Here is a 24,414-nt window from a genome sequence, read left to right as displayed (position 1 = left end):
ATCCTCTCATAGTGGCTGTCCTGAAAGACGATTAGGGAAAATTAGAGTTACGCTTACCGGTAACGTCTTTTCCAGTAGTCTTTCAGGACAGCCCTATTTACCCACTCGAAAATTGGGGGGGGGGGGGGGGGGGGGGAAGAGTCTTACAAAAGACCAGAGCGCAGCAAGATAATGGTATTTGACAATATGTTATTAATGTGTTCTTGTGTCTCCCCAGCTGGCCGGAGGTAATCTCGATATAAACTGAGGTCCGGCAGGGGAAGTAAGAATTTATGGGCTAATGCAGTGTTTCCAGAGGAAGAGGAGGAGTCTATCTCTCATAGTGGCTGTCCTGAAAGACTACTGGAAAAGATGTTACCGGTAAGCGTAACTCTAATTTTTATTCAAAATAGAAAACATACTAAATGTTTATACTAAGAAAGAGTACCATTTAAATAATAGAAATGAGGCCATTGTGAAATTGATGGCCGCAACAGGTCTCAAAAAAGTTGTGACACGGCAACAAAAAGGTGACAAAGTAGGTGGTACTAACAAGGAAAAGCTGAAAGAATGTTTTTTCAGCTAATTGGGTTAATTGGCCACAGGTCAGTAACATGATTGGCTATAAAAAAAGAGCATCTTAGAGAGTCAGAATATTGTTACTCAACTTAAATTGCACAGACTTTGAATATACCATCATGTATTATAGAACATAATATGAAACTATTCTGAGAATCTGGAGAAAGCTCTGTGCGCAAGGGATAAGGCAGCAGCAACCCCTAATACTTACCTGAGCCCCCTCACAATCCAGCGATGTCAATGAGAGCCTTGGCTCTCTGGGGACTAGCACTCCTTATTGGTTTTGGCAGCCACAATCACAGCCAGTGAGCCAATCAGAAAAGAGGTGGATCCGGGCTGCTCTGTGCAAAACCATTGCACAGAGCAGGCAAGTATAAGGTGTTTGTTATTTTAAAGAAAGGAAAAAAAACCTAGACGTTAATATCCCTGATGGTTGCACTATTGTTTACATAAGGGGTACTAAACTGCAAGGGCCAAGTCAGTGGCTACATTGAAATCTCCCTTAATAACACTCAGCTTTGCTCTAAACTGTACCTCAAGACTGCAATTTCTTGTCTTCTTCGGAAAATGCAGGTTACCTGGCTGTCTGGCGAAACCACTGGCAACAAACTTTCAGATTCACTAACCTGGATTGAGCATGCCAATCAAGAAGGTAAAATAAAGATGAGAAGTCCCAATCTGTATACTTGTTCTAGGCCAGCAATTCAAAATAATACCGCAATTGAGCAAGCATTACAGCCAGGCAGATGGCATTGTCGGACAAAGGTAAACAATAGAAATCTCAATGTTTTTCTCTCACAACAAGATTCCTATAACCATTTCAGCCCTGGAAGGATTTACGCACTTCCTGACCAGGCCATTTTTTGTCATACGGCGCTGCGCTGACAATTGCACGATCGAGCGACATTGTACACAAATTAAACCGATGTCCTTTTTGTCCCCACAAATAGAGCTTTTTTTGGTGGTAGGGGAAGGGGTTAACACTAGGTTAACACTAGGGGGCGATCACGGGGTTAGGTGTTCCCTAGTGAGGAGTTTATAACTGGGAGTAGGGAGTAGAGAAAGATCGCTGTTCCTGATCACTAGGAACAGCAGATATCTCTACTTCCCTGAAAGAACGGGGATCTGTTTGTTTCATATTGACAGATCCCTGGTCCTGGCTCGGAGGAGCGATCGTGGGTCACTGGACATCGCGGCCGTGCATGCCCCCTATAGCTCTTAAAGCAGCCAACGTACACCTACAGCGTTTCACGCAACCGCGTTAACCTGTCGCAGTATGACGGCGGCTGGTCGGCAAGCAGTTGAAGAAGGCTTTTCAATGCAGGCTTTACATAAACTGAATGGAATAGGACCTTAAAGTATACCTGTACACACAAACACACCATACACACCTCCATCTGTTCAGCCAGCTGAATCTTCTCTCTCTCCTTTTGATTGAGGTTGCGTTTCAGTTCTTCCATCTCAGACAGGATTGCATTTCTGTTGAGCTGAGTGCGTAGCTCAGAAATCTGACACTCCAGTTCCTGCTTCTCCCGTTCTGACCGTTCCACCACTACTGACAGAAAGACAAACCAAAATATCAATATTGGGTGTACAATGTTAGCCAGAATGCGAGATAAAAAAAAAAAATTGGGGGTGCTTATTTCAGGTGACTGCAAAATGACAAAACAGTGTGGTCAAGCAGTGGGAAGAGGAATGAGGTCCTCATTTAGATTAAGGTATCCAGTTCTGGAGAACTAGCTTACAAAGAGATACAAGATACCATTTTTGTCCAGGAGACAACCAACAAAAAAATGGTGAAAGGTCTGATGGACCGGGGTATCGGGGATTAGTATGTACCGGAGAGTATAATTATCTTTGTCATAATTTTCATGTAAATAGTTTTTTTTTCATATGCATGTATATTGTGTATAAATTTTGATTTTTTTAAAATATTTTAATATTTATCATTTTATTTCACCGTAGACTTAGGTATATTTAATAAACTACTTTTCGCATTATATCAGTGTATGCTGCCTTTAAAGTCCCATTGAAGGGGAATGTTTTTCTTTTTCTAAAATATGCTGTCAGCTCAGGCAAGGTAGAAATGCCTTATTAGCATAAACTGTATGAAGCAACACATAACATTTAGGCTGTGTTCACACATGTCCAGCTGCAGTCAGTTTTTATACTGAGTCTGGTGCAGTTTTGTTCACCAGTTCAGGTGCAAATTTTTACTTTTACTCGCATAGGACTCTTTAAAAACGTAAAGTAGCTGCCCTGGACATGTGTGAACCAGCTCTCTTGCAAGCCGGTTCACGTGTTATGTGCATCGCATGCAGTTCAAAACGGATCGGCATATATGTGAACCGAGCCTTAATCTTTTTGTTTTTCATTGCTTCTATTCTACACATTCCTCGTGCTTCAATATTCTTTGTCTTAAATTTTTATAGCAATTCCTTCTTAATGTGGTATTTTCAGATTTATTCTCAGTAGAGATGTCTCTATATTTCAGGTGACTCAGGGGCCCATATACAAAAAGAGTGGATACCGCTCTTTGCTGGATACCTCAGTGTTTATGCCACACTGTGCCGGTGATTTTTCTGTTCATATAATGAAAGGCACAATGTGGAGGCTGCACAGTCCTACAGCATGTTCTCTGTATAAGCCCATGTACACACGGTCGGACATTCCGATGGAAAATGTCCTATCCGATCATGTTGTCGGATAATACGACTGTGTTGTCGGATAATCCGACCGTGTGTGGGCACCATCGGACTGTTTCCGTCTGAATATCCATCCGACAACATTTTAGAGCTGGGCTATAAAATTTTCTGACAACATGATCTGATCGGACTTTGTCCGATCGTTTGTAGAGAATTCCAATCGGACAAAGTGCCACGCATGCTCAGATCAAATTCCTAGACCAAAGCGATTGGCTACTAGCCTGAACGTAGTCCCGTCGTAACGAAATAATGTCATCACGTTACGAACGATCGGATTTTCCGACAACTTTGTCCTACCATGTGTATGCAACACTAGTTTCGGACAAAATCATTGGATTCTGTTGTCGGAATGTCCGACCATGTGTACAAGGGCTAATGCTGCAGTAAACAGTGCAGGAAATGAGAGGTCAGTCACATGATATGACATAGGAAGACCCTCCTCCTCCGATTATGAGCCGCTAGGTACCCATTCTCATGCTGCTCCCTAAACCTATTTTGCCTCATCAAATGTCTGCTTCACACTGACAGATCATTGCGGGAGTGGCTGGCATGGTGCTGTACACAGCATCCTGCCTTAGTACTCCTCTTAAGAACCTTGATCCCTAATGCAAGCAGTTAGCTGGCTCTTGAGAGGGGTTGTGCAAATATCAAAATGCCTTGATGGGCGGGTGTCAGTCTGAAGAAGTGGGCAGGTTAAAACCAAAGCTCAACTACCTATTTTCACCAGCCCCCAACCGCAAGTGTAAACAAACCCTAAAGCCACTTGGCTAAATCGGAAAATACAAGGTGGGAGATTTGTAATTTACATGCATACTGATTTCAATATAGAAGACTGAGGCCCACCTGCCCGAACCCTTCTGTCCTCTTCGTGGTCCTCATGCTGAATATGAGACATCTGGGAGAGCTGGAGCTGCAGGTGATTACGATCTTCTTCCACTTTTATTAGTTGACTCCGCAGATCTTCCACCTAAAGGGCACAAATAAGAGAAGATGAATATACAGGGGACATGGTGCCTGGAAATGAACACTCCATGCTTCTGCTGAAATCCTGTCCATGCCAAAAATTGGCCATACACAATCAGATTCAACCAGTAACAGCTGGGCAAGGATTAGGGAATATTCAGCTCATAAAAAGCGGGATAAGGCAGGGTTCACACTGGTACGACAAACGCTCCGACATTGGGAGCTCATGTCGCATGAAAATTAATGTTTCCCTATGGGAGCAGTCTTAACTGGTCCAATTTTGAAAATGCTCCCTGCACTACTTTGGTCCGACTTTGATCCAACTTCAGCCCATTGAATATTACTAAAGTCAGATTGCCATCTTGACTGATTCGACTTTGGCATGCGACTTGTGCAATGATTATCTTGAGAGGGGAACTCCACACCAAAAAAAAAAACAAAAAAAAACAAATGGGTTCCCCTCCAAGAGCATACCAGGCCCTTTTATGGTGAACCCCCATGCCGAAAAAACAGCATAGGGGTCTGCCCCCCAAAATCCATACCAGACCCTTATTCGAGCATGGGGACGAGTGAGCGCGCCCTATGAACCGTACCAGGCCACATGCCCTCACATGGGGGTGGGTGCTTTGGGGCGGGGGGCTCTACCCCCCGCCCCAAAGCACCTTTTCCCCAATGTTGATGAGGATAAGGGCCCCTTCCCAGGCAACCCTGGTCATTGGTTGTCAGGGTCTGAAGGCGGGGGGCTTATCGGAATTTGGAGGCCCCCTTTAACAAGGGGGCCCCCAGATCCTGCCCCGTCACCCTACGTGAATGAGTATGGGGTACAAAAATAAAAACACAGCACACAGGGTGTTAAAGTAATTTGAGGCAGCTCCAGTGTCTCTTCCGATGATTTCTCTCCTCTCCATTTCTTCTCCCTCTGTCCCTCTGTCTGCTGTCTTCTGCCTCTGCTGGGTCTTCTCCCCTATCTTCTCGCTCTTTTGCTGGGTCTTCTCCACGGTCTTCTCCCTCTGTTGTTCTTACGATGTTGACTCAACGCTCTCACCCTATCTAATGCCAGGTGGGCGGTGTATGCCACTACTTATATTGGCATGGTGTGGGGTCACCTTGTGATGTCATCCAGAGGTTCCGCCCATTAGGACATCACCGCCCGGGGCATGATGGGCGGGTCTCCGGTGACCCAGCCCCATTCCAATAAGTAGTGGCACACTGCGCACCCGGCATTAGAGCAGGAGAGAGAGTCAAGTTAACATCAGAAGAACAGTGGGAGAAGACAGCGGAGAAGACCCAGCAAAAGAGCGAGAAGATAGCGGAGAAGACCCAGCAGAGGCAGAGTGGAGAAGAACCGGAGAGGGCTAGAAGACATCAGCGGAGGGGAGAAGTTGGAAGAAATGCCGGAGGTGCCTAAAAGTGGTTGTATACTCTTTTTTTTTTTTACAACTTTTACCTACAGGTAAGCCTATAATAAGGCTTACCTGTAGGTAAAAAAAAAAAATCTCCTAATCCTGTACGATTTAGGAGATATTGCCCTCGCAATGCGCCGCTGACTGCAGCGATGCATGCGCACAGGGGATTCTTGGCTGAAAGTCCGGCAGATGCTGGACCCTGCCAGAAAGAAATCTCCCATGCGCATGCATGGGAGTGACGATATCACAGCTCCGGCCACTCACAGCGCCGGAGCCGTGATACACGGAAGACACGCTGAGGGAACATGTCAGCTCCCTCGGCGTGGATTGGGCGAGATGTCGGGGCCTCGTTCTAAGGCCAGTATTTCATAATGAGCTAGTATGCGGTGCATACTAGGTCATTATGCCTTTTCCCTTGCAGGTCAGAAAAAAACAAACAAAAAAAAAAAGGCCTGGCTCACACTCCCGGGGTAGGTTGATAGCCAACTAGCTCTTTTAGGGGACTTTTTAGGTGTCACAAGGAATCTCTCAGGTCATCAGTAGGCACTGGCTTGTGCTTCGCGATGCTGTCCTCTGCTACCAGAACATTGAGGCAAAGGAGGAGATCTATAAATGCAGGCAGCGGTTGCCCTGGATCATTCCCTTTGGGCACCTGCCTTTGGTTGTCTGCTCTTCTTCACATAGGTATGTCCTGGGCAATATATTTTTTACCTTAAAGAGTAACTCCACTTTTGTTGAGAAAAATAAAAAATAAAAAAGAATGTCCCTGCGGGTTATCCATGTACATTGCAAGGATTTTAATAAACGGTGTTGTAGATTCCCCCCTTTTGTTATACTGAAGAAATAGTGGTTTGTTTGAATCTAACGGGACTGATTTTATTATCCTAAATAAGCTGCTGCACCTGCAGGGTTCTAATGAGGAAAGTGTCAGGGTCTGCGTCCCTTTAGATGTGATTTTCTTTGAGAACATCTCATCAAAAATGCAATTTTTGTTGCAAGGCATGCCCAAAATCTCACTTGTATCTTCGTGCAGACTTCTGGGAAAATTAGTGAGCCAATCATGCAACAGGAGATTACATATCTGGGGGCGAGTTCTATACACCATCTGTGTCTATAACACCACCCAGTTGCCATATTGCATTGCATTTTACTGAAAATCACAGTCATGCAAATTGAAAAAAAAGAGGTAATTTCCCTGTAATCTTTTTATTTACAATATGAGGTGTCCCAATTTTATTGTATTTGTTATGTTTTCCCTCACAAAAGTGGAGTTACCCTTTAATGAACAGTTTGCTCGATTATATCCAGTCTCATTATTATTGAAGCTTTAAGCTCAACCGCTAAATCTTGCATCCAGGAGCTGGAGACCGGTGCTCTGGCTGGGACATTCAACTCACAACATTACAGGTACTAATCAGATGAAAGCCAGAACCTCGGAGTGCTCTTGCAAAGAAAATCTTTTAATGGCTACATGTATAAAAAAGCACAATACAGTAGATCTACTGTATTGTACTTTTACACATGTAGCCAACAAAGGACTTTCTTTGCAAGGGCCCTCTGAGGTGCTGGCTTTCATCTGATAAGTGCCTTCTTCCCTCACACTGGAAACATTTGTGAGAGCTTGAAGTATTTGGAATATCACGTTATAAGGTACCTTGATGATAATTTTATGGGAATGGTAGGAAGCTTGGAAAGATTGCCTCTGGACATGCTTGTTTCATACCTATACAGTGAGTAAATTATTTGATCACCTGCAGATTTTTTAAATTTGCCCACTTACAAAGAAATGAAAGGTCCATAATTTTTGGTGTATTTTAAATAATAGAAACAGAATGTCAACCAAAAATCAAGAAAAAACACATGATATAAATGTTATAAATTAAGTTGCAGTTCAGTGAGTAAAATAAGTATTTGATCCTCTCTACCAACCAACAATAATTCTGGCTCCCACAGACTTTCTACAGTATGTGCTCATGTGGAACACAGATTTTGCCTCATGGGGTATGAATGAAAAATGAGGGATTAGCCCAGAACTACACGGGAGGAGCTTGTGAATGATCTCAAGGCAGTTGGGACCACAGTCACCAGACAAACTAATGGTTTGAAAACACAATACGCCGCCATTGATTGAAATCCTGCAGCGCCCGCAAGGTCCCCCTTCTCAAGAAGGCACATGTACAGGTCTGTCTGAAGTTTGCCAATAAATATATTAGCTCAACTCAACGTGTTTGGAGGAAGAATAATGCTGGTTATGACCCCAAGAACACTATCCCTACAGTCATGTACAAAGGTGGAAAAACGTATTTATGCTTTGGCACCATTCTCAGCTAAAAGGTACAGGCCAACTTTGTCGCATTGAGGGGCCAATGGATGGGGCCATGTATTATAACATTTTAAATGAGAACCTTCTTCCATAAGCCAGAACAGAGGCAACAAAGAAGTGGCTCAAGAAGCAGCACACTAAAGGTCATGGAGTGGCCTAGCCAGTCTCCCAAACTTAATACTATAGAAAATTTATGGGAGGGAGCTAAAACTTTGAGTTGCCAACCAACAGCCAAGACACCTTAAAGATTTAGAGAAGATCTGTAAAGAGTGGACCAAAATCCCTCCCGAGATGTGGGCAAACCTGATAACCAGCTACAAGAGAACCTTCTTGTGCTTGCCAACAATGGTTTCTCCACCAAGTATCAAGTCATATTTTGCTTGGGGATCAAATACTTATTTCACTCACTGAACTGCAACTCAATTTATAACATTTGTATTATGTGTTTTTTCTGTATTTTTAGTTGATATTCTGTCTCGATCATATAAAATATACCTATGAAAACAATTGTGGCACCTTCATTTCTTTGTATATGGGCAAACTTACTCAACCCGCAGGGGATCAAATAATTATATTACCCTCTGTATGATCAATGTGTTCTTATATCAGTTTTAGATATGCAGAACTTATTCTTTCTTCAGACGTGACAGCTATCCCTTCACAACATGGACTCATCCTAAATTCCTTGTATTAATAGATATAATACAGAGTTCTTTCCTGGGTTTTAAACAATATTCTCATAGATATAGTGTGGCACTTCTGAATATTTAGAGTACTATTATCTTTGTGGTACAGAAAACCAACCATCATCATCATCATCTTGTGGCCTTTATTATATATATATCCCCTGTTGTCTTCCCCGATATACATCTTTGTTGCTTTCAGGTGGCATTATTTGAAAGTAGGGATGAGCTCAGCTCAGGGGTGTTCAGGCCACTTGTATACGTGCAGCTGCAGAGCAAGGAAAGCCTCAGCTGCCTATGACCGAATGTCGACTGACAGGTTCCTGGTGGAATAGCTCAGGTGGACTCGGACTTATATTGGGATGTACCTGAGCTCATCCCCATTTGTAAGTATCGCTATTTGTAAATAGAAGTGAAATGATTACTGGCTTTGATTCATGTACTTTGTAATGTTTTATTGAAACATCCTTTCCACGGGACTTCTGAAGAAGCAGATGTAAGCTTGTGTGTGATACACGTCAAGAACCTATCACCAACCACATGTGCTGCAACTGTGCCAAGTTGCAAGTCCACTCAATTTACATGGACCTGCATTTTATAAAATCCAGTAAGAAATCTCCAACACATTTACAGGAATATACAAGTAAAAAGCTTAGATGAAAAAAGTTATTTATGTTTACTTTCTATAAAAATATCTGCTCTGGCTCTAATACTAACCATCTCCCAACCTTCTCCCCGATTCTGTCCTGTAGAGGTTCAGCACCCCTTGCATTCAGATTTGAATGACATTTAGGATTATTCAGCCCACATCCTGTGAGCCCAGCTTGTCGTGGAGTCATCTCATAGAGAGGCGTGTCATGTTATGGGCCCACAGTAGAATCCTTCACAGAGCGACCTCAAGTTTTGACCTCAAGTTTCGCTGGTCTTTTCAGAAATTTGGAGCAATGTAAGAAAAGAGAGGGCCTATGGTATAGCATGGTGTGGCATGGTAGCCAATCAGCTTCTAACTTCAGCTTGTTCAATAAGCTTTGACAAGACCTTGACACCGACTGGTTACTATGCACAGCTGCAGCAGATTCTGCGTGCGCCAGTTTTTGTAAATCTCCCCTGCAATGTTTTGTTACTGGACTATTGCACACATACATATATGCTGGATGTGATCGCTGCAATCATACGCTTGCTGTGCAGAGAAACATTTATAGCTGCGGCCGCTGGTGACCTGTCATAATGAATGGGGCCAGAGGCTGCACCTAGCCGCAGCAAGATTCTTGCCGCTACAATTCGCGCCAACCCAAATCGTCACTGTGAATGTAGCCTTAAGCCTTGTACACACAATGAGATTGTTGGCAGGGGACTGTTTGTTGGCAGACCGTTGTCCTAAAATCTGACCGTTATGCCTCACACACGATCAAACAATCCGATGGAAAAGTCCGGCGGACTCAAGTCTTGTCTTGTTACCCGAAGTTGGAAGAAGAGGGTGGCAGCGAAGAAGAAAGCCGGTCTCCTCCGCTAGTGAAAGAGCTAGCAAAAGAGCAGAAGATAGCGGAGTCCGGCGAGAAGACCCCCAAAGACGGAAGAAGACCCCCGGAGCTGTGCAATAAACTATTTTAACCCTTGTGTGTTTTTTTTTTTTGTTTTTTTACTTTTTTTCACAGGTGAATGGGTATTGGTACATTGTACCCCATACTCATTCACATAGGGTGGGGGGCCGGGATCTGGGGGCCCCCTTATTAAAGAGGGCTCCCGGATTCGGATAAGCCCCCCGCCCGCAAACCCCGACAACCAACGGCCAGGGTTATCGGGAAGAGGCCCTTGTCCCCATCAACATGGGGACAAGGTGCTTTGGGGTGGGGGGGCCGCACGCCCCCCCTTTCCCAAGGCACACCCCCCATGTTGAGGGCACGCGGCCTGGAACGGCTCAGGAGGGGGGGGGGGCGCTCGCTCGTCCCCACCCCTTTTCCTGGCCGGCTGGGTAGCGTGCTCGGATAAGGGTCTGATATGGACCTTGGGGGGGACCCCCACGCTGATTTTTCAGCGTAGGGATTCCCCTTTAAGTCCATACCAGGTGACGGGGCCAGCGACGCCTCCTTCGCTGGCCCCAGCTACCTGGAGACGCGCTCAAAATGAGCGGACTTTCCTCCGCGTGTGTGGGCGAGTCCGTTCAAAAGTACGGCAGATAGTCCGGCGGACTTAGTACGCCGTATTAGTCCGCCGCAAAAGTGCCGTGTGTGGGCAAGTAGCTCGTTCGGAAAGTCCGGCGGATAGTCCGGTGGAAAGTCCGCCAGACTAAGTATGCCGGATAGTCTGCTACGTGTGTACACGGCATTAGAGTGCTCCTTTTGACAATTGTTGTCCAACTTTCAGCCAACAAACGTTGGATAGCAGGCTAGTAAATTTCTGGCAGACAATGGTCTGTTGTTTGATTTTCGTATGGTCAGTACACAAGTCCGACACACAAAAAAGTCGAAAGTACAAGCACACATGCTCGGAATCAATGCTCATCAGACATGAAATTAGCAGGAGCCCAAAGGGTGGTGCTCAAGAGCTGAAATTACTCGTAGTACATCACTACGTTCGTGTTTGTTGCAAGACAATCCTGTACCGTTAGTATGCAAGACAAGATCCTGGCACACACACTTTTGACAAAAATCCAGATGCTCGGTTGGCCAACAATCGTACTGTGTGTACGAGGCTTAATACAACAGAAAAAAGAAAAATGTCCAGCCTCCTAGGACAGTAGGCATGTTGATAGAAGAGGGGGGTTTATCCTGGCTAGTCTACATTTTTTGGTTCGCCAGTGTTCAGTACTCCTGTAGGCATCAGTCTAACCAAAAAAAGTTTGGGACTTCCAGTGTTCCTCAATAGAAGAGAAAAATATGACATCATATGGACCTATATGTTTAATGAGTGTTTCTAAGTGAAAGGGCTAGAACGGAGATCACCATCAAAGGCTTCTCTCTTAAGCACACATTTTACCTGGCAGAGCAGAGTTTCCCGGCCTCCCTCCGTCTGATCCAACCGCCTCCGATATCTCTCCAACTCTGCCTCCAGCTGCATGTAGAAGAAAACAGCTCTTACCATCAGACATTACAGGGCCCTGCACTATGGAAAGGAAGGGCCAGCAATACAGTCAGAGCAAACAATCCATGTCAAAACCACCAAAGAAAAAAAAAAAAAATTTCAAAAGACTTGAGGTCTACTCCCAGCATTTGTGACTTGGCTGCTACTTTAAACTTTTGTGTGCATTTGCCCAGCTTATCTAAATAAACAACCCTTTAGTGTCTATAATAATGAATTACTAGTATTAGATGGATGGCCATTTGGGCCTGCTATGTCTGGCTGGATTGCAGTAGCTTTTTGGACAGAACAAATTACATTTTTCTGATGACCTAGAAACTCTGTGACCTTGTAACTACATCATGTGTTTTGTTTTTTTAGCATTCTTCCTACTGTCACTATACTCTGCCTGCTCCTCTCAAATCAGTGTCATTGCTGCTGAACAGTACATATATATTTCTATATCAATTTCAAATACCGTTATTTAGTGTTATTCTAAAGCCAAGATCAAAATGTTCGATGTGATGGCTGCATTCATTTATTTTTTCCGGCTTCTTTATTTATACTTGATTATCTTGTCAGTAACACACTCTCTCTTTCCTCCATCACTCAACTCCCACGCATATAGGTTACATGCAATGGAGTGGCAAATACATGGTGCTTTACATTTTTTTTTTTTAACTTTATTTTTATGACCCCATTAAAATACACTTACAAAATAAAAACATAAAAGGTGCTTAGCAATATGCATCAGCCAACTCACCACTGTCCGACAACAGAGGCAGCTGGGTGATGTCACAGGCTCGGCTGTTCCCTCCTAGACGCGTAGCACCCAACAATAGGCCTCCTCAGTAGGCCTACTGAGGAGGTCATTAATAAAGTACTAAAGTGACTCAAAATCAGACAGTTTCTGTGGCCAATGGTTTAAAAGCTGCTTAGGTCATGTGCAAATCAGACATAGAATGTGACATAGAACATGCTGGAGCGTGTGTAAATGGGTAACCTGGGTCATAAAATCTTCCATGACAATGGTATAAACCTTTGGCAAGAAGGCACAGGACCAGCCATCATACAATGGACCAAAGGGGACTTCAAAGAGGGGAGAGACTCTGACACCATTAACAACATCACTCCAGGCTGCAGACAGACATTGGCACCAATGGTAAGTGCACTGCAAGCAGCCCCCAGCAACAGTCTTTGCACAGGAGACTGTCTCCCCACCCCGTGTTAAGAATCAGGGCTGTTGTGGCCACAGCATGAGTAAGAAACACATATGCTCAAGAGTAAGAGGCAGGCCTCCAGTACTCCAAAAACCAGGAGAGCTGGTAGCAGGTGTGGCAGGAAAGCACAGACCATGCAAGCATGGCACTCCATCCAGCGGATGACACCAGAGCTTAGTCACACAGAATTAAACCCTTCCACAACATAGCAAAAGGAAAATGAGAAATAATGACACCCAGCGACCAATCAAATTGAAGGAGCTCTCAACGTTCTCTAGACTGGCCCACACAGCAAGTGAGACCTCGGAGACAAGTCGAGCTCCGAGGCAATGGCAGCAGCTCTGAACCTTAAAAAAAAAAACCATGGGGCAGTTTTCAGACTCCGGTTAAATTGGCCAAGCAGGAACCCAACGCCTGAGAGTCACCTGCAGGCAATCCCTGCAACATTCAATCCAGTGCCATATCGCAAAAAATAGCCTGGTCATAAATGGGGCTAAATCTTCCAGGAGTCAAGTGGTTAATGCAACAGGGCTAAAGAAAGATGCCCATCCTCTTAGGACACTAGCAAAAACAGAGACCTCCTGGAATGTCCTATAGTTTTTTTTTATTTGACAGTGTCCAATTCTCATGCAGGCAGGAGTGTAACAAGATTTAAGACTTCTTGGGTCCCTCAATAGCAAAGAAAAGAAATACAGTTTGCTTGTCTAATCCTCTGGTTTTAATACTTCAACAACTGACACCTTGCATGGAGACTAGGAGGGCTGGGATTGTCTGGCCATTCCAATCTGAAAGCACACCATCACAGAACACTGACGCCAGAGGATCATCATAACAACTAGAAAACCAGGCCTCTTAAGGATATTAGAAATGGCAACTTCCATATTTCTCTCATGAAAGGAAATTAGATATCTCAACCAAGTGAAGGATAGTTCTCGCTTAGATATTTTTCACCTAAACAAATGTCCCCATTAAATAATTTCCCATAAACTCCTGTCCTTTTAAATTTCTCATCATTTTAAGACAAGTAGAGAGGCTGGAATCTTCCTGGTGGGGTCATAGACACCAATAAAAACCATGAGGGCAGTTCTAATTTTTTCTCACTTTGTGCAAAGCTAAAAGAATAAAAAAAAAAAAAAGTGTTTTGACTAGATATACACTTAACCAGCTGCCCCATGGATAATTGGGGGAATCATTGTAACTGATCAAAACAAAAACTTCCTCACCTGGATTTTTTCACTCTCTGTCCTCACGAGCTTGCTTTTCAGGGATGTTTCCACCTCATTTGAATTAAAGTCCCGCTTTTTAAGGGCCTGTAGTAACACAAGCAACAATAATCTTCACTCACATCCATATACAACAAGGTTACAAAGCATCTACATATAGAGACAAAGATCTGAGCATATTTGCAAAACCGGAGCAAAAGTGTGTTGTAAATATATGGATGATGACCAATTGATATAATTATTAGTGTTACTATGGAAACAGAAGTACACCATTGCAAAGTTGAGAAGTTGTGTACTGGAAACAAATCTGACTTCATATATCAAACTCAGCGAGAGATTTGCTGGTTTGGCACTGTTCAGACCGGGCGGACTCTGTCAAGAGGATCCGACTGCTCAGCAGGGGATCTCTCTGCCGATCCCCGCTGAGGAGGCGGATGACAGGTCCATGTCTGTTCTGCTATGCAGAGCGGAGACAGACACAACCCGCTGTTCTCTATGGAGCGGTTGGATGGAAACGGGCCGCCTGTCCATTTCCATCCGACTGTCAGCCAATCCTCCAGACAAATGGGGAACAGATCCCCATCCATCTGTTTTTAGCGGACCAGATTGGATGCCAGTGGACATATGTCCGCTGACATCCGCTGCTCCATAGAGAGCTATGGAGGGTCCGATCAGGTCCACCTAAGAAAAAAGGACAGGCATACCAGATCGGTCCATCAGTGTAAAAGGAGCCTTATAAGTCACAGCCCTATATTTTGTAGTCTTAAGTATAAAGAAGCTAAATTAATGTATAGGTGAATGCTTATTTTAAACAGGACAATATATACTTTTTAGGCCCCTTTCACAGCAGTGGATCAATCGGGTCTGCCTGTCCATTTTTCAGGCAGACCCAATCGGACCCTCCAGTCTGCTCTATGGAGCGGCGGGTGTAAATGGACACGAGTCCATTTACACCTGCTGAGATCGGATCCTGTCTGCTAAAAACCATCCACCTGGCAGATCGAATGAAAGTCAGGTGTAAGTGGTCAGTTTACACAGAGGGGAGCAAGCTGTGTCTGCTCTGCACAAGCAGAGCGGACACAGATGAGCCATGCGCCTGCTCAGTGGTGAAAAGCAGACAGATTCCCTACTAAGCAGGTGGACTTCAAATGGACCCCACCCTGTGTGTAAGGGGCCTTACTAATGGTAACAATAAAAATATAAATAAATAATAAAAAAAAAAACTTACACTGATTAAAGTAGGAAAAAAAGGGTCTATGGACTGTGTAAAAAAATTATTATTGCAAGACAATATCACCAAAGACAGACTTGTTTGCCCCTCCAAAAGGTGATCTATTAAAGTTGTCTAAAGACCATTTTCTTTCCTTAATGCAGTCCCTGCATTAAGGTAAAAAAATATTTTAAGCACCAGTACCCCCCATACTTACCTGAGCCCTCATTCGATCCAGTGCTGTGCACACACTTCCAGGTCTCATTGGGGCACCAGGAGCCATTGTCAAGTGACAAGGGAGCGGTGCTGAGTCCAGCTGTTTGTTGTCAGTGGACGCAGAAGAGGGGCTCTGGAGCAAGCATGCACAAGTACCCCCATAGATAGAGAGGGGAATCAGGGTTGCTCTGTGCAATACAAAGCAGGTAAGTATAGACATGGGTGTAGCATAAAGGGTTGGGAGCTGTATACAGTGCTGGGATGGGAAAGGAGCTATGCCAAGTGACCTGCTATTTGTCCCTGTCCTCTAATTCTTCAGCTGTGATCCCTGTCCTCTGATGTAAGGAGGAACTCTGGAAACTCAAAACTATTAAGCCACTTTGAGTATCTTAGCGTGCGGTGGGTGTACTGTATCTGCACACACGGTGGAAATGGTGGGTGGGGGTGGGGCCCCCCCATGTCAACTTTTGCATCGGGGCCCACAAGCTTCAAGCTACATATCTGAGTATAGACATGTTTGTTAATTTTTACCTTTATAATCATTTAATTACTTTATTATCTTAAGCAATGATAGTTATTGCTAATGAAACAGGCTCATGGTCTCAATGTAGAGGTGTACAGATATGAGAAAAACTGAATACAGAACACAAATATAAAATTACACACGAACACAAAAAGCTTTAAGTAGTACTTCATCATTCGCCCCCTGCAGAATGAGCATCCCAAACTAAGAAAATAGTTAAGAAAATATTTTCAGGCTGTTAATAAACTCCTCAGTTCAGTATATTAAACGTGTGTACAGCTGAGGTCCTGCGATGTAGAGAAGCCTAACACAGAGCAAAGCATGATCGCCGGAAGAATAATAACGCTTGCTCTTTTATCAAGATCCCTTACAAGCCGACTCTGAGATCCCGATTGTCTTTAAGGGTTTGAAATCTCAGGGAACAGTAATGGAATGTCCCAGAGGCATCTTTAAACCTTTAACAATTGCTTTCTTTCACTTCTCATATTTCCATCAGAGAAGCCAGGCTGTGGATCTGAATATTAACATACGCGAGATGAGAGAGAGAGAGCGCGAACAGTGTGAGAATCTGACAAAAGACGATGTGACAGAATAAAATACAATTACTGCTGCATGAAAGCATGGCCCTCCTGAAGCTGCACTTTGTAGTGTGCTAAGCCTCTTTTCCTGCTTTACGCTGGCTGATCAGAATGAATGTGGCATCCCATGAGGGGGTGACAAACTGGCGACCTTAATACAGGAGAGGGTCACTCCAGGAAAGAGAATACATAGTTACACTTATAGAATAGCCTCCAGCCACATTACATAGAAACTTTGTACATCAAAAAAATAACATCTGCTAGGAAAAGGAGAGGCCAGTATGTCCGGAATAGCAGGAGAGAGGTCAGATTATTAGAAAGAGAATAGGGAGGGTAGGTGTGTCCTGATGTCCGTTTATTATGGGGAGGGGTCAGTTTTTCTCTGTCATCCATAAATATGCAACCTAGGGTTATACTGTACTGCTGCCTACAGAAGAAAGGGACACTAGGCACATGGAAAACTTAAGACCGGCCCCATGGAGGCTATAACTCCACCCATCTCACACCTACTCAGTTACACTTAGGCTGCATTCACACCTGAGCGTAGCTTTTTCAAGCTATTTTTGCGGCGTTTTTTACCGCGATTTGCGGTGTTTTTTTACCGCGATTGCGGCGTTTTTTGCCGCATTTTGTCGCGAATTTGTGCATGGCAAAAGGTCACCAATGTTAAGCATTGAGCAGATACAGCGTCAAAACGCCCATAGAAACGCTCGTTGTCGCGCTAAACGCTCGAATCGAGCGTTTCCATTAGTTTCTATGGGAATGAAAACGCCCAAATCAGCCCGACAAAAAAGGGTCCAGAACTTGTTTGAGCTTCAGGCGTAGGGCTTCAGGCGACTTGGAGTGGAGATGTGAACCATCTCCATTGAGAATAGTGTATTTTTTCCCCTCCAGCGTTTTGTAGCTTCAGGCGTAGGGCTACAAAACACTCAGGTTTGAATGGGGTCTTAAAGCGGTGTTCCGCTTGGGGGGAAAAAAAAAATAGGATTTTTTTGTACTCACCATAAAATCATTTTCTCTGTAGTTCACTGACTGACACAGCTCCTTTCTTAGACCATCGGGTTGTTACACCACCTTCAGGAGAGGACTATGCAGAACATGTTAAACATGTACAACAAAACCAGAACTTTCTAGTTCCGCTCCAAGGGGCGGTCCCTTAGGTAACAACCCCCTAGCCTGCCTCCTGCAGCCTCAGTACGTCAACAAGCAGTATAGCGTAGAATAGTAAGGGAGGGTGCTGTGTCAGTTGGTGAACTACAGAGAAAAGGATTTTATGGTGAGTATAAAAAATCCTATTTTCTCTTATGTTCACCGACTGACACAGCTCCTTTCTTAGACCATCAGGGCGTCCCCAAGCAGTGCCAAAATGAGGGATGGGAAACAGCATAAAAACTTCACCCACAATGGCATGTGGGAAACAGTATAAAAACTTCACCCACAAAAAACAGGATGTGGGAACAGCATAGAACTTTTATCCACAAAAAAACTGAGTGCTGGGAGTCACTACCTACAAACCGCCTCAAAAAACTAGCAGTAACAAGTGCATTTACTTAAAGCAACTGTGTTTTTGTCAAAAAAACAGAAAAAAAATTAAGTGCAATTGCAATTACACAGCCGCCTGCAAAACTTTGCAGCCAAAAACAGGCATCAGCCAATGCACTAACATCTACCTTGTAGAATTTTGTAAAGGTGTGAATAGACGACCAAGTCTCCGCTTTACACATTTGAGCGACAGACGCTTGATGTTGGAAGGCCCAAGACGTTCCAATTGCCCTGGTGGAATGGGCCATGACCGGAAAGGGGGCACCTACCCCTTCAAGGCGTAGGCCTGTACTACAATCTGTCTGATCCCCCTGGAAATGGTGGCCGACGAGACCACCATGCTTTTTTTCAGACCAGCCACCAAAAACAAACAGGGAGTCTGACTTCCGAAAGGGAGCCGTAGCAGACAAATACACCCTCAGAGCCCAGACCACGTCCAGGGAATGTAGGGCCACCTCCTTAGGATGTGTTGGTTTAGGGAACAGAGATGGTAACACAATGTCTTCATTAATGTGGAACGCCCGAAACCACCTTTGGCAGAAAAGAAGGTTGCGGACGCAACACCACTTTATCCTTGTGGATAACCAGATAGGGCGACTTGCAAGACAAGGCCGTCAGTTCCAAAACCCTCCTGGCCGAGGTAATGGCCACTAGGAAAACCACTTTCTGGGAAAGAGTCAACAGAGGGATCTCGCTGATATTCTCAAACGGCGGTTTCTGAAGCGCCGATAACACCAGGTTCTGATCCCACGGGGGTAACGGTGGATGCACTGGAGGAACTACATGTCGGACCCATTGAACAAAAGTGCTCACTAGAGAGTGAGACGCCAGGGGCCGCTGAAAAAAGAGACAGCCAAGGCTGATATTTGTCCATTAATGGTGCTTAAGGACAATTTCTGGTCTACCCCTTGCTGTAGAAACAGCAGGATCCTGGATATAGAAAAGAAGCGCGGACGCCATCCTTTCTCCTCACACATGGAGATGTAGGCCTTCCAGGTACGATGATATATCTTCCGATAAGATGATTTCCATGCTCTCAGCATAGTTGGAATCACAGAGTCTGAAAGGCCCCGGTTCCTCAACACCTGGCTCTCAATAGCCATGCCGTTAAAACCAGCTATGGTAAAGCAGGATGGAGAATTGGACCTTGAGACGAAAGGTCCTCTTGTAACGGCAGTCACCAGGGGGCATCTGCCACCAAGCGCACTAGGTCTGCGTACCAGGGACGCTGGGGCCAATCTGGGGCAATCAGTATTACTGGAATCCCCTCAGCCTCCACTCTGCAGAGCAGGCGTGGTAGTAGCTTTAGCGGAGGAAAAGGCATAGATCAGCTGGTACTGACCCCACAGAGCCACCAGACACATCTGACACATCTGACCAAGGACCCCTTGTCCTGGACATGCTTCTCTGCACTTTCCAATTGAGATGGGAGGCCAGAAGATCCACGTCTGGAGTGCCCCATCGGAGGCACAGTAGCCTCAACACCCCCGGATGCAACGCCCATTCTCCTGGGTCCAGCATCTGGCGACTTAGGTAGTCCGCCTGCAAGTTCTCCACTCCCGGGATGTAAATGGCCGATAGAGCCGGTACCTGTCGCTCTGCCCACTGAAGGATGTGACGTTCTCCCGTGCGGCAGCAGAGCTTCTTGTTCCTCCTTGATGACTGACATATGCCACCGCCGTAGCGTTTTCTGACTGGATCCTGATCGGATGCCCTTGAAGTCTTCGACCATGTGGAGAGGCATAGCCTGATCATTCGCAGCTCAAGCACATTGATCGGCAACTTTGATTCCTCCTCCAACCAGAGGCCCTGGATCGACTGAACTCCCATTACTCCACCCCAGCAGGTTAGGCTGGCGTCCGTTGTGATCACTGTCCAATTCAGAGGTAGGAACGACTTCTGGGACCGAAGTGCCGGGGATCTCAGCCACCAGAGCAGGGAGTCCCTGACTGACTGTCTCACCTGAATCTGCCGATCCAGAGATAATGGAGATTTGTCCCATTTTCTCAAGATCTCCTTCTGCAAGACTCTGGTGTGGAACTGGGCATATGGTACCACCTCGAAAGAGGCCATCACGAGTCCCAGGACTTGCATGCAGAAGTGTAGGGACGACCACCTTGTGTTCATCAGCAGTTTTACTGTGGCTCTGAGAGTCTGCAGCTTGTCTGAAGGGAGAAACACTCACTTCCATGGAGTCCAGCATTAAGCCTAGGTACTCCAAGTGCTGAGTCGGTACGATCACCAACTTTTTTAGGTTCAACAGTCACCCAAATTCCTGCAGGGTCTGCATGGCGATTGCCACATCCTCCTAAATCTGAGGCAGAAGATGCTCTCAGGAGGAGATCGTCTAGGTAACCTACGATTGCGATCCCACATTGTTGCAGCAACGCCAAAACAGGAGCCAATACCTTGGTAAAGACTCGGGGGGGCTGATGCAAAGCCAAAAGGGAGAGACACAAACTGATAGTGGGCTTCCCCAACTGCAAATCGCAGAAACTTCTGATGCCGAAGCCATATGGGTATGTGCAGGTACGCATCCTGGATGTCCAAAGACACCAGGGAGTCCCCTTGATGGAGTGCAGCGACTACTGAGCGAACTGATTCCATTCTGAACCTCTGTACTTTTACAAAGTAATTGAGGGCTTTTAGGTCCAATATTGTAGTCCCCAAAAAGGAAGGAGTACATCCAAACAAATTGGAGTAGAACCCCTGGAATCTTTCTGGCACTGGTACTATCACCCCACGACTCAGCAGGTCCCTTACCACCCCCATTAGGGCCTCCGGGCGAACTGGGAGTACGGGTATGCTGGGGGGGGAAGAGTTTCTCTCTTGGCCGCCAAGAGAGAAATGCTATCTTGTAGCCAGAGGAAATCAGATCGCAGACCCATTGGTCAGACAGCCGAGAGGCCCACCGGGCTGCAAACTCCCGTAGGCAACCCCCCACCCATGTTGCGGGCGGGGGCAAACCTTCATGCGGTAGCACTTTTGATCGCAGGCCTGTTAGGCTTGCGGTTCAGGAGACGCTTTTGTCCATCAGAGGTCGTCCTGTTGGGCTGGGGATGTTTAGCCGAACCCCTGGGTGGACTAAAAAGCCGTTTGTGAGCGGAAAATGAGGGCCCTTGCCTACGGCGTGGCTCCTTAGCCTTCCTGGCCTGTGGGAGTAGGGTACGCTTACCACCTGTGGCATTTTTAATAATATCATCCAATGAGGCTCCAAAGAGCCTCTCACCAAGGAAGGGTAAATCCGTCAGGGCTTTATTAGATGCCTGGTCAGCCAACCAGCATTTTAGCCAAATCAGGCGCCTCAGCACCACTGCTGACACTGAAGCCCTGGATAATAGACTGAGGGTATCCAGGACCGTGTCACAAAAGTACTTAAGGCCGAAGTGGCTAGTTCCATGCAGACAGGGGAAGCCTGTTGTTCCTCCAATTCGCAAGTGCAAACGTTTTGCCTACTCAGTAAGTGTGTGTGACACAAGTGCGGATGCTAGTACTGGTCGTATTGCTGACCCCACAACTGTAAACAAGGAACGAGCCACTGCTTCGGCCTTCCTGTCCGTGGGATCCTTAAAGGCAGGAGTCCCCTCTACTGGGATTGTGGTTACTTTGTTTAACCTGGATACTAGGGGGTCCACTACCGGAGGAGCCAACCATTTTTTAAGAAGGCTCTCCTCAAAGGGGTAACGCACCGCCATGTATTTGGGGACCGAAAAAGGTCAGTTGCGGTCAACCCCATTTCTTGTATATGAACTTATAGAAATAAGTCAGATACGGAAACACCTTGGGTGTACGGGCTGGCTTACAGGACCCAAAAGGGACCAATACATCAGCAGAGGGATTTGCTGTATCCTGAATTTTCAGGTTATTACGCACAGCTTTTTCCCGCACGGGGCTCATCCTCACTGTCCGATTGGTCCTGGTCAGCGTCATCTGAAACGACAGAGCAGGGGTCACCAGCCTCAGAGCTCTCCCTGGAGGACAGAGGGGGGGCCACTTTTTACCACCTTTGCGCCCACGCACCGCCTCCATCTTGGCAACGAATGTGTTGAGGACCGCCGACAAAGCGTCCAGAGGCACTGCACTGTCTGCAGGCGAACCGGTTGCAATTGCCTGGATTTCGGGGGAAGAAACACCGGTTTCTGAAGCCAGGCTGATCCTACCCTGTCGGACATAGCGGACCAATTTTCACACATTTTTGGGACCACTGGCATTAATACAATGCTATAAAAATACACCGATTACTGTAAAAATTTCACTGGCAGTGAAGGGGTTAACACTAGGGGGCTATCAAGGGTTTAATGTGTTCCCTAGTGTGCGTTCTAACTTAAGCGGGGAGGGGACTGTACAGGGGAGATGACAAATCGCTGTTCATACTCTATATGAACAGACAATTTGTCTGTTCTCCCCTCAGAGAACCGTAAACTGTGTGTTTACACACACACAGATCCCGGTTCTCCGTGTGTCAGTGGTGATTGTGATCACCGGGCACTCGCATCTGCTCAGGGGGCACACGCCCCTAGTGGCCATAGGGCAAAGCGACGTTACATAATGTCGTTTCGCCCAGCCGTGCCATTCTGCCTCAGTACAACTGTGGCGGCTAGTCAGCAAGTGGTTAATATAAAGACATTATCCGGTCCAGGGAGCCCATGATGTCGGCACCCCAGCCGATTTTCAGATCGGGTGCTGCCACCACCATTCGTCGTAAGGGAAACCAGCAGCGAAAGCCTTTGTGCCAGTTCCCTCCTGTGCATGTGTGAAGCATGCTGCAGTTTCTAATTGGCCCAGTGGTGGGGGAAAGGAGGGGGGGGTGGAGGAAGCAGATTAGTGGCAGTTCCACTTTTGGGTGGAAAGCCGCTTAAAAAGCAGCCCATACACAGAGCAGATTTTTTTTACTACCCCACATGGCTCTCCATCAACACAGACAGTGTTGGAAGGGGAATTCCTCCAAACGATTCAGGATACTAAGACAAGGGGAATCCCTCTCACACAAAACAAGACAGTGATTATTGCTAGTTGATATACCAGCCGCTAGAGCCAATCACATGCAAAATCTGGCAGGCTGGTTGTACCCAAGTTGATCGATCACCTTGGCACATTCAGCTAGTTCATACATGGTTCAAATCTCAGCTGGTTTCTGCTAAACTAGCTGAGACATGAACATTCAATGGCCAGCCTTAGTGTCTTCAGAAGAAAAGATGAACACGGCCCACCACGAGTACAGTTATGCCCCCCCCCCCCCCCGAGTGAACGAACCCTAAAGTGTATGTACAAGCAGATTTTTTTAGTTTTGGATACAGTAGAGGAGTTAAAACCCATATCAGGTTATTTATTTATCTGTCTGTTATCCACAAGAGAAACTCCCCTTAAAGTAGAACTATAGGCAAAACCTTTTTTTTTTCCATTTTGGATAGCAAAAAGAGGGTTATAACCCGTTAGATTTTTTATTGTCGCCATCTGTGTCCCATTTTTCCTTTACTTATACTTTAACTTCCCAACCTTGAGATGAAACTGGAAGTTAGACAGGTGTCCCCATTGAAAGATATCCCCTTACCTTTTGTTCTGGGGACAACTTTAATCACATGCCTACTGGGCACTTAAACCCCCTTCCTGCCTAGACCAATTTTCAGCTTTCAGCACTGTCACACTTTGAAATTGCACGGTTATGCAGCACTGTAAGCAAATTACATTTTTATCTTTTTTTGAACAAATTGAGATTTCTTTTGGTGTTATTTAATCACTGCTGTGTTTTTTTATTTTTTGCTAAAAACAAAATTTAACAGGTAATTTTTCTCCATCATTGATATGCGCGGATGAGGCTTCACTAATGGACACTGATGGGCTGTACTGATTAGGTGGCACTGAAAGGCACCAAATACTGGAGGTGGCATTGGTAGGTGGCACTGGTGGGCACAGATGAGGCGGCAGTGGCTCTAGCTATTCAGGACCGACGTCCCCCTGACAGAAGAGGCTTTTTTTCCTCCTCATGCTGTCAGCGATACCAGGTTTACATATGGGATGTGGTGGGAGAAAAATTTGTGTATACGTGTAGGAGATACCATGTGGGAGGAAGATACCAAGTATGATTATGTGGATAGAAGGAGATACCAAGGTCATGTATGGAAACAAAGTTTGGAAATGGGTGGGGCAGCAGATACAAAGTTTGGATATGGGGGAGGCGAGAGATACCAAGTTTGTGGGGGGTATACC

General features: G+C 45.6%; 1 protein-coding gene across 5 annotated transcripts in view; it reads right to left on the bottom strand.

Moving 5' to 3' along the window:
- The window catches only part of CEP128 (centrosomal protein 128), a 373,597-nt gene that overhangs the window by 234,169 nt on the left and 115,014 nt on the right, over positions 1-24,414 (bottom strand). For 3 of the 5 annotated variants that reach the window (XM_077463576.1, XM_077463578.1, XM_077463580.1), the window contains 4 exons: positions 14,139-14,225; positions 11,615-11,689; positions 4,107-4,230; positions 1,950-2,113 (listed from right to left, as the gene is read on the bottom strand). In XM_077463576.1, coding sequence (XP_077319702.1) covers positions 1,950-2,113; positions 4,107-4,230; positions 11,615-11,689; positions 14,139-14,225 — 450 coding nt within the window. The remainder of the gene's footprint in view (positions 1-1,949; positions 2,114-4,106; positions 4,231-11,614; positions 11,690-14,138; positions 14,226-24,414) is intronic. The other 2 variants (XM_077463577.1, XM_077463579.1) reach the window with 1 other exon arrangement.

Source organism: Lithobates pipiens, unplaced genomic scaffold (genome assembly GCF_037356315.1).
Source record: "Lithobates pipiens isolate NorthernLeopardFrog02 unplaced genomic scaffold, aLitPip1_a1.2 Scaffold_30, whole genome shotgun sequence".
Classification (NCBI taxonomy): Eukaryota; Metazoa; Chordata; class Amphibia; order Anura; family Ranidae; genus Lithobates; species Lithobates pipiens.
This window is presented reverse-complemented; position numbering and strand designations above follow the sequence as displayed.